Raw genomic sequence first — 11,562 nt, 5'->3', positions numbered from 1 at the left:
CATCTGCTGTGATCTTGACCTTTGGCTCCTATAACAAAATCAACAAGGGGTTGCCTCACCCTATAAAGCCATACCAAACCAAGTGAAAAATTTGAAACATGGTGCAAGATAAAATCAGAAAACCAAAATTTTGCAAATATTTCTGTCTAAATATTGCTGCTGTGACATTGACCTATTGACCCCAAAATCAGTAGGATCTCCCTCTTCCTATCAGCATTATCAGACCAAGTCTGGTAAAGATATTCATTATGGCCTTGAAAGATTTTGTCTGTATAATATGTTGATGTCCTGAAGGTATTCATCATATCATAAACAGATCTTGACTTGTGGCAACTCAGCAAAATAATCATGCAATAAAAAACTTTGAAGGTTTGAAGCAGTTACTAAACCATGAAAAGGAGTTGACTGACAACAGCCATATCCCAGAGGTAGATTTTTGAACATAACACAACATACCTAATGAAATTCTAAGCTTTATACAACTAATTAACTTCATCACTGCCACAAGAATTTTATTTATATGTCTGGGATTTTGTGACATTTGACAAGAAGAGTGCACATGCTGAAATGTCTCGCCTTCTTTACTGACCATTGATTTTATATTGATAGTCCTAAATATAAAGCTTTACTAAAAGTATCACATAAACTTAACATGATCCAAGAAAATGAGGTCAAGGTCAGATAAACCAAACCAGAAATACATGTACACCTTACAATCATTCAATATACCAAATGACCTATTGCCTATAGTTTCTAAGAAACAGACAAACAGGAAAACTAAACATTGACAAATGAACCATGAAAATAAGGTCAAGGTCAGATGAACCATTTCAGACAGACATGTACACCTTACAATCAATCTTTGCATTAAATATAGTTGACCTATTGCTAATAGTATCAAAGAAACAAATTGAACCATGAAAATGAGGTCAAGGTCAAATAAAACCTGCCAGACTGACATGTACATATTGATAAATATTTCCATACACCAAATATAGTTTTAGAAAAAAGGCCAAAACACAAAAACTTAACTTTAACCACTGAACCATGAAAATGAGGTCAAGGTCAGATGACACCTGCCAGTTGACATGTACACCTTACAATCATTCCATACACCAAATATAGAAGACCTATTGCTTATAGTATCTGATATATGGACTTGACCACGAAGATGAGGTCAGATGAAAACTGTCTGACGGGCATGAGGACCTTGCAAGGTACGCACATATTAAATGTAGTTATCCTATTACTCATAATAAGAGAAAAATGAACATTACAAAAAATCTTCCCTTTTTTTTCAAGTAGTCACTGAACCATGAAAATTAGGTCAAGGACAATGGACATATGACAGTCGGAAACTTCATAACATAAGGCATCTATATACAAAGTATGAAGCATCCAGGTCTTCCACCTTGGAAAATATAAAGCTTTTAAGAAGTTAGCTAACGCCCCTGCCGGATCACTATCCCTATGCCAAGCTTTCTGCGACAAAAGTCGCAGGCTCGACAAAAAAGCATATACTTTCGTTGTTTATGTCATATCACCAGAAATTGGTATGTAGTGTTTTGTAGACTGTTTCTTTGTTCTTTGTTTTGACCTTATTTAGGAAAGTTCATAGTTAGACATATTCTATCTTCAATTTAAGAAATTAAATGTTATATCCCATCTGCTTCTTATAACACTTCCTTAAACCTGAGACTTGAAAACTTAACCAAGAGAAGGCGAATGTGTTGGACTGACAGAAAGCTGCAGACTGCAAAACAACATACTTGATGCAGGTAGGACATAAACTCCTGTTACATGTGATATTTCTAATACCTTCAAATGGATAAATCACCATGCCTATAGTAAGAAATTCAAAAATGCATTATACTGGCTGTATTCTTTATAAGAATTTTACAACAAACAGCTTAAAATAACAATATATATGCTTAAAAATAACAAACAATTATGTAATTCAATGAGATGATTCAAATGTGATAAAACGTGAGTTGTCTCTACTAGTATCAGTAAGAGATACAATGTCGCAGGCTCGACAAAAAAGCATATACTTTCGTTGTTTATGTCATATCACCAGAAATTGGTATGTAGTGTTTTGTAGACTGTTTCTTTGTTCTTTGTTTTGACCTTATTTAGGAAAGTTCATAGTTAGACATATTCTATCTTCAATTTAAGAAATTAAATGTTATATCCCATCTGCTTCTTATAACACTTCCTTAAACCTGAGACTTGAAAACTTAACCAAGAGAAGGCGAATGTGTTGGACTGACAGAAAGCTGCAGACTGCAAAACAACATACTTGATGCAGGTAGGACATAAACTCCTGTTACATGTGATATTTCTAATACCTTCAAATGGATAAATCACCATGCCTATAGTAAGAAATTCAAAAATGCATTATACTGGCTGTATTCTTTATAAGAATTTTACAACAAACAGCTTAAAATAACAATATATATGCTTAAAAATAACAAACAATTATGTAATTCAATGAGATGATTCAAATGTGATAAAACGTGAGTTGTCTCTACTAGTATCAGTAAGAGATACAATGTTAAAAATTAATAATTTTAATGTTTTCTATCTCTATAGTAACATTTTTCAAGTAAAAGTCAGTTTATGATTGTCTTTTCATTAAAAATGGAAAAAATACACTTACAGTCATTCTCCCATTTAATTTCAGCCGTTTTCAAAATTATTTCTAATTAACATTTCATTTTTGCAGACACTCATTAACAAAAAGAGAATTTCTTATACAACATCATCACATGCTGATTAATATTGCTTTAACCTTTAAATCATTTAAAGATCAAATAATTTATATACAGCAAGCAATTTTTGTAAATTTAAGAACAAACCTTCGATAGAAGTCAATTTTGACTCTTCAATTAGTTTAATAAACTAATCATACAAAAAATAGTATGAGTGATTGCTAGCAAATTTAAACGTTTCCCTTCGGTACTGTTCAGTTTATTGCTTTGATAATTAACATTAGTTTGCAAGTCTCATTTCTTCAATTTCTTATATTATGATGCTAGTTTTATTTTTCTTTGTTTTACAAATTGTAAAAATGATAAATGTTTCATTAAAAATAAAAGAAGAATGTGTCTGAGGACACGAATGCCCCTGTTCAAGCTTTGCAATTTTCCAAGTTAAAAAGGGACATAACTTTAGTATGGTAAGTGACTCCCTTCCCAAATTCAATCTCTGCAAGTTTTGGTTCTTATCATCGTGTATGAGTTTCATAAAATTTGCATGAGACAAACTTAAGTTAGAGTGCAGAAACAAATATTGGACGGACGGTAGGATGGCAGGGGCATAAAAATATTCAATGGTAGAATCTATGCTTCTTAAAAGCAGTATTGTTTGAATCTTTTTGGTACATTTAACTTACTTAACTTACCCATTTTACACTCAAACTAAAAATCAAAGATGAACTGTGAGCTAACTAATACTCTCATAAGTATTTAGTTAACAAAAGGTGATGAGCCATGATTGCTAAAATGCATCACAAGGTATGACAAGCTCACAAACCAATTCAGTTTTAGATTTGTAGTTCCAGAAAAAAAAATATATATGTATAAAATTTTACCAAGTTTGTACTTGTTTGCATTACTTATAACAAACTATATGACCTAATAGTAATAAACTATCTGTATGATTACAGAAAAATGCAGAAAGTCAAGGTATTGATCAAAAGTTTGTATATAGCACAGAAGCTTATTCAAAGTTAACAATTTTATGAATGTAAAAACTTACAATTTAGCAAGGACCCTGCTTTCACAATTTTATGCTAGGCACAGATAAAAAAAATTAAAACTGAATCAAACAAAGCAGTACATGGTTCCTAGGGTATCAATTGAAAGTGTTACCAGCGAAAAATGAAAAGTTGGTGCCTAATGAACAAGTTTTTCATTGAATCTTAATGTATTATATAAACTTGTAAAACCATGCCATTTGGGAAATGAAATCCAACAGATAGTTCATAAATGGGTACCAATGGATGAATTTTTAGACCCAAGAATTTAATCAAGATATCATATTCCATTACATTTCAAATGTCTGTGAAAAATTTGAATGTTTACATATTTTTGTGGCCCTTTTGAATATTAAATATTAACTAAAAGTTTTAAATATGATATGGATGCTTGTCTGGTGTGGTTAGATGTATGGTGACCTTCAAATGTCTTTTTTTGTAAATATAGTTGTTGGATTGATGTCTAATTGATGTTCACCACAAATCTCTGAGCATTCAAGAACATCCCTTACATTGTTAATGACAACAGTTATATACATTCACAGCAGGGAAATTCTTAAAATTTTTAATTACTGTTCAAATATGATGTTATGAAGGGACTGATAATTCAAATGAAAGTAATGAAAAATATGCAAAATATGCAATATACCACAAACAATAAGCACTAATGATTTATGTAAAATACAACAAAGTAAAAAGCACCATTATAAAAATGTACAACCAATTGTGATGTCATTTCACTCAGTAAGATGCAAGTTTATTGTGTATGATATAGAGGTATCATCATGCAATAAACGATGCTTCAAATTATAAATTTACTTCTTACATCAATACTTACTGAAATTATTAAAAAACCTATCTTACATAATACATCACTTTTCTCACATAAACACTTGACTGAAAGCGAAATGAACACAAAAATATCACAATAATTTCGAACTCTCATAAACTCTTTATGCCTTCTGGATTTCATAATTCCACGTCTTTTATGCAGATTTGTGTAAAACTGAATACAGACAATAACATTCACTTAACATTTTTCAAAATACTGCACATCTAAAAAAAAATCTATACAAATGACACAATGTAACACAACAATGCCAGCATGTTTTCTCTTTCTCTACATCAGCCTTTCAAACTTCTTCAACCTTCTGTAAGAATAAAAAACAAAAAAATTGTTAATGATTATCTATACTGATCACTTTAAACAATATGCGATCTTAAATTCAATCTACTCCATTAAATGGTCCAGTAAATACATTACAATTCTAATCTGTATCAAAAGTGAAGCAACATTTATATAACATTTGAAGATTTGTTTTTGAATGTATGACAATTAAAAGTTTGCTTAAAGAATGAATTGAATGTAACACAAACAGGGAAACAGGAATTTAGATAAATAAACTGTTGACACAGAGATATGTCTCGCCTGTAGGCATAAAATTCAGAAAAAGACAATTTGATGAACAGCAACATTGCTTATTAATTCAAAGTCACTGGAACATTTTCTAGAAGGCAGGGCCTCAAAATATTCGTCAAACTGATATGTACTGATAGTAATGCAACTTTATACAATATCTAATTGATCTATCACACTAACTTAAGCAGAAAACTTAACATTGAAAATGGCTAATTCATTCAAAGTCACTGGACAATGACCTAGGGGACAGGGCCTCAAAACTGATATGTACTGATAGTAGTAATGCGACTTCATACCAAATATCATTGATCTATCACAAATAGATCCCATCAAACTAACTTAAGCAGAACACTTAACATTGAAAATTGCTTATTAATTCAAAGTCACTGGACCATGTCCTAGGGGGCAGGGCCTAAAAAAAAGTGGTCAAACTGATATGTACTGATAGTAATGCAATTTTATATTAAATATCAATGATCTATCACAAGTAGTTTCTATCAAACTAACTTAAGCAGAAAACTTAACAATTGTTGACGATACCTCACTGAAGCGACTTTCAACTAGCGAGACAAAAATCTTATTAATAAAATTCAGCATGGGAGAAATTTTATCTTTCATTTTTCATGTTTTCAGAGGTTTTAGAGATTAAGACACAACTTTTTTTTCAATCCAGGATAAGACATTATTTAATGTATATTTTTTAGATATATCACAGTGCATTGCAAGCCTATTTGGCTGGCTGTAATGTAATATTGTACTAATATGTATTTATTGTATATATACAGGTTGCACTGTAATAAACAATTCATTAATTCTTATTTCTGTATATTTTGAAAATGTATTTGTGTATTTTTTTTTGTGTTTGGTAAAAAAATAAAATTGTAGTTTTTAGTGTGAATGAATTAAAAAAATATATGGCTTTTTATACTGGTATTGCTAATAAAATGTGATGAAAACATTTGATATGAATATTCATTCTTTAAAAAGACAGACGATAGGCTAGGAATCTGTGTAAAATACAGACTGGCTTAAACCTAAAAACAAAACAGAATTAAACAATAAAACTATTTTATTCAAGATTCTTAGCTAAATTTAATTAGATTTATTTCGATACTGGTAGGTTTTGTTTACAATAAATGCAATCAGACAGTCCTAATTGAAAATGGTTAAACTTGTAGTACTGAAGTCCCTTTAACTATATATTCTTCATTCAATTTCACTTAAAAGCAATATGTGATTCTTTTTTGAAAATGAAAATAATATTCCTGTTGTGCAATATTACTTAGTAAAATGATTTCATCCTGGATTATATCGAGTTTGACAGCTAAAATATATGATGAAAATAGTTCTGCACCTTTGTGAAGAGTTATCTATGTTTACAATTGTGTGTGTGTTTTAAATGTATAACCAATTTCACTCAATCAAAACGTCTTTTTTCAGTACTTCTTGGCATCTCATTATTGTTCAAAACTTCATAAGTATTTTTCATAATAAGACAACCCAGTTTTTTGGCAGCAAACTGTAAGTAAGTATTCAATCAATTAAAAAGTTATAAACCAAAAATTTATCAATAATTGATATACCAGTAACTCTTTGCAGTAAATTTGTGAAAGAAATCAAGCTGCTTTAAAAGATCCCAAACAGTTTTGGACGAGTGATCAATTAAGCAAATTTCTTAAATAAATTAGTAATGTGTCAAATATATGTTGCCCTTACTTACCCATTAATTCTTTGACAGCGTTATATCTTGCTAAACATTCCAAAATGATGTCTTTAACTTTAGGCAGATTACTGGACTCCTCTCTCAGAAGATCTAGGGCTTCTGTCACAGACAGTAAAACTGACTGTACACTCATACGAACACTCTGATCATGGTTTAACTGTTGTGACAGACGTACAAGTTTATCTCTGACAGTCATTAAGTCTGATTCTAATTTTTTATCATTTTGTGACCTTGTTTGATTTGTATCTCTAGGGCCCCACGTAGGGGGTTTCTGTACTGGTTGTTGTAAGTATCTGGCAGGAGGTAAAGTATATGGTGATGATATGGCAGCAGATTCTCCTTTAGGATCTCCTTTTTCGACTGATCCATATCTAGGATTATATTGCACATTCCTGCCCGTTTCAGAATTGTCTTGAGTGTTCTGTCCTCTTGACAACTGTGGTAATTCTTCAGCTACTTTAGCTGACTGATCAACAGTTCTTGGACTATTTACATATTCATTTGAGTTCTGTCTTTGAAATCTAGGGTTTGGCAGATCACTGACTTTTTCATTTGAATTTTGCCTTTTAAATCTAGGATCCACAAGTTTGGACTCTTGATTTGTTTGTTTAAAAGTTGGAATTGGAATCTGTTGTACAGTTATTGAGGATTCTTTATTTGTTTGTTTTTGTTTTGTGGTAGCTAAAGGAACCTGTCGTAAATTTCCTGAAGATAATCCAGAATGAACTGTCGTTGGTAAAGTCTGAGTAGAAGTTACTGGAATCCTATTTAAAAACCATACAAATATTTCAAAACATCTCATATAACATGTTTATATATGTGGTAGACATCAAACTTTTTTAAATGAAAAATAATACAAAAAGTATAGGTCACAGTGCTTGTTTTCAAGCTAGAGGCTGATAAAAATTCTAATTTTTTGTTAGTATTGTACATGGAGAAACGCTTTAGGGGAGGGTTTAGTGCCAGCAAACATGTTTAACCCCACCACATATCTGTATGTGCCTGTCCAAAGTCAGGAGCCTGTAATTCAGTCGTTGTCATTTGTTTCTGCATATCATATTTGTTTTTTCGTTTATTTTTTGTTCATAAATCAGGCAAGTTGGTGATTAACTCCCATACTCTCTAAAGTGTGGTCAGTAGTAGTGTACAGGACTTACCATTATGGTAGTGATCATACAAACCTTTCTTCATTCTGACATTTCATTGAAAGTGACTTCAATTTCAAAGGGCAATTTAAAAAAAGACTGATGCATAAAACTAGTGAAAACATTTGTTGGGCCTGTTTTGGTCCTATTTTTAGAAACCCATTCCTATGATTTATACCCAGGATAATGATGCTAAAACTTCTAACCTGATTGGTCAATTGAAGCTACACTACTGTACAAACTTTGTCTCTACTGGGGCTTAAAATCCTAGTCACAAGCAAATGGCTTGCCTTAATGTATTTTGGACTCACACTCAAGTAAGCATGCCCACGGAACTTTTCATTTCATAAAAATATCACAACAATAGAATTTACTTTTTTTAATAGATGAAATATTTTCCTAAAAAAATTCAGTATAAATTTCCATTCTGTATTATTTAAGCTCTTGACAGATACAAAGATTTCTTCAGTCAAGAATCACTTAGGTAAGTGGGGCCTCTGTGGCCGAGTGGTCTGAGTCATGTAAGTAGTTCAACTACTGTATCACTAGCCTGTCAACACTGAGGTTGTGAGTTAGAACCCTACACGTGGCAGGTGTGCTTGACTCCAATCTGAATTGACAAGGATTATTAGTTTTCCTGCCGAAGGTCTTGGTTCACCAATTTAAACTAACCACAACAAAATAACAAATAGTGCTGAAAGTGGCGTTAAGATACCAATCAATCAATCAATCAATCACTTAGGCAAGTTCTTTCAGATCCTTTGTCACTGTTTGAATTAAACTTCATGTCAAGTGAGTTAAAAGGATGACAGAGGGAAACATTAAATATGACCGAGGGAAGTAGGTAAACACATTCCAAGCAAGTTAGACCAAGAAGTATTAATGCATCATCACATGGGTACATATTCAATCAAATGTAAAACTAATTAGAGAATATGAAACAAGGCTACATAAATTAGGCCATTAGTTTTCTCTTTTGAATTGTTTTACATTTGTCATTTTGGGACTTTTTATAGCTGACTATGGGTTATGGGTTTTGCTCATTATTGAAGACCGTACAGTGACCTATAGTTGTTAACTTCTATGTCATTTGGTCTCTGGTGGCGAGTTGACTCATTGGCAATTATACCACATCTTCATATTTTTATATCCATATATTTTTATTGACTTAAAAATAGGACAGCTTTATGTGGTCAAGGTTTAACTTTGAAATAATTTGAAGAGTGTTTTTAAAGAAAGCAGCAATACAGTAGTATTAAATCACATAGGTATCTATGTACTTTCCAGTAAACTTGTCCTAAATATGCATGAAATATGGGCTACTGTACATTCAACAAGTAACAATCAATCAATCCAGTAAATTTGAAATAAAATTACTACAGCAATAAAAGGTTGACAAGAAGTTTATATTATACTTTTTATAGTTTTTCTATAAATATAATTACCTCTGAGTAGTCTGGCTGGTAGTATGTGAGGGTATATTTCTAGGTGTTTCTGATGCTTTAAGCTCCACATTCCGATTGACATGAATTGTGTTGGCTGGTATATTTATTGTTGTTCTTTGTGTTATATTGGTCTGCCCAGCAGACAATGCACCTGATACTTGGCCAGAAACTGTGGATTGTGTGGGTAATGATATAAAACGAAGAGGTAATGATTTTGGTTTTCCACCTTCTTGCTCTTGCTGAAAAACAAACATTTCTTATTGCAATTGAATATCATATCACCATTTTAAGTTAAAGGGGCACAACAATTGAATTTGTAAACAGACCTGGAATCTCTACTTATATGCATATATTGTTGATTGAAAAAGGTAGTTTCATGAACATCTGGTGGAAATATGTAAAGAAGAGTGTTAACAATTGTCCACAAATTGCAGGCTGAATAGCATAAAAAATTTCTAAATTCAAAGGGGCATAATGCTGGGATTTGTTCAAGGATCAAGATGTTCTACTAGTATTGGCATTTTCATTTAAGGATCTTAAAATGTATCAAGGTTCTTGAAAAATTTATGATGAAGCATGTATAAGGAGTTACATCTACAAACTGAATACTTAATAGTATCTAAAATTTTCTAGGGCATAATTGAGGAAAATACCCAATGTTTTGCTTCAAAGTTGTCACATGATTATCTGTAAATGCACAAAGTTTTGTTTAAATTGGACAAAACTTAGTTTGATCAGAAAGATGAACAGACAGACTGATTCCCAAATACCCCCTTTATTCCCCCAGCTCAACCATGCATGAAGAAGTTTTCATGTTTCTGTCCAATAAAAAAGCTCATCAGTATTTTTTAAGTCACTTCTTCTTAATGTTTGTTGTTCTTTAGGAAATTGGTGTTGACCACATATCTTTTATAGTCTCTGTTTAATCTTACAAGTTTTCTAAACTCATGCCATGCCATTTGAACTTGACATACTGAGTAGACTCTTGTCTATTGCTGAAGACTATATATATGAATAAGAAGATGTGGTATGAGTGCCAATGAGACACCTCCCCATCCAAGTCACAATGTATAAAAAGTTAACAATTATAGGTCAAAGTACAGCCTTCAACACTGAGCCTTGGCTCACACTGAACAGCAAGCTATAAAGGGCCCCAATATGACTAGTGTAAAACAATTCAAACAGGAAAACCAACGGTCTAATCTATATAACAGCTGTGAAAAGAGCACATGATACGCCAGTTGCTTTTTCAAAGATAAAAGGTCAATAACTCCTCAATGTCATATCAGAAATTTATAAATAAATGGAAAATGTGTCCCCATGGACACAGATGATGCCCCCACTTGCATACAACATTATAAAGGGACATAACTCAAAAACAATAAAAGTGAAGCTACCCAAATTTGTACTAGATCTGAGTTTTGTGGTAATAAGTATCGTGTATAGGTTTCATAATGTTTGGTTGGGGCAAAACTTAAGTTACAGAACGGAAACTAAACATTTTGCAATTTTTCAATTTATAAAGGGGCATAACTCGATAATGGTTAAAGTGACCCCACCAAAATTCAACTTGATCTGTGTTTTGTGGTAATGAGCAATGTGTATAAGTTTCATAACATTTGGTTGAGGCAACTTGTTACAGAATGGAAACTAAAAAATTTTGCATTTTTTTCCCCCGTTTATAAAGGGGCATAACTAGAGAATGGTTAAAGTGACCCCACCAAAATTCAAACTTGATCTGTGTTTTGTGGTAATAAGCATTGTGTATAAGTTTCATAACATTTGGTAGAGGCAAACTTAAGTTAGAGAATGGAAACTAAAAATTTTGTAATTTTTTCATTTATAAAGGGTCATAACTCTAGAACAGTTAGAGTGACGCTACCAAAATTCAAACTTGATCTGTATTATGTGGTAATAAGCATTGTGTATAAGTTTCATAACATTTGGTTGAGGCAAACTTTAGTTAGAGAACGGAAACCAATTTTGGGATGTACAGAGACGGACAAGGGTAAAACTTAATGCCCCCTCAGCGGAGGCATAAAGACTAAAGGAAGGTTGTTTTCATAGATATA

At 32.0% G+C, this 11,562-nt stretch overlaps 1 protein-coding gene across 4 annotated transcripts in view; it reads right to left on the bottom strand.

Annotated features, from left to right (window-relative positions):
- Positions 1-2,393: 2,393 nt before the first annotated feature.
- The window catches only part of LOC127709654 (uncharacterized), a 50,615-nt gene continuing 41,446 nt past the window's right edge, over positions 2,394-11,562 (bottom strand). For all 4 annotated transcript variants that reach the window (XM_052215261.1, XM_052215262.1, XM_052215263.1 and 1 more), the window contains 3 exons: positions 9,491-9,729; positions 6,898-7,664; positions 2,394-4,908 (listed from right to left, as the gene is read on the bottom strand). In XM_052215261.1, coding sequence (XP_052071221.1) covers positions 4,901-4,908; positions 6,898-7,664; positions 9,491-9,729 — 1,014 coding nt within the window. In that variant the 3' untranslated portion in view covers positions 2,394-4,900. The remainder of the gene's footprint in view (positions 4,909-6,897; positions 7,665-9,490; positions 9,730-11,562) is intronic.

Source organism: Mytilus californianus, unplaced genomic scaffold, assembly GCF_021869535.1.
Source record: "Mytilus californianus isolate M0D057914Y unplaced genomic scaffold, xbMytCali1.0.p SCAF_7, whole genome shotgun sequence".
Lineage (NCBI taxonomy): Eukaryota > Metazoa > Mollusca > Bivalvia > Mytilida > Mytilidae > Mytilus > Mytilus californianus.
The sequence above is the reverse complement of the archived record's forward strand: the minus strand, read 5'-3'. Positions and strand labels throughout refer to the sequence as shown.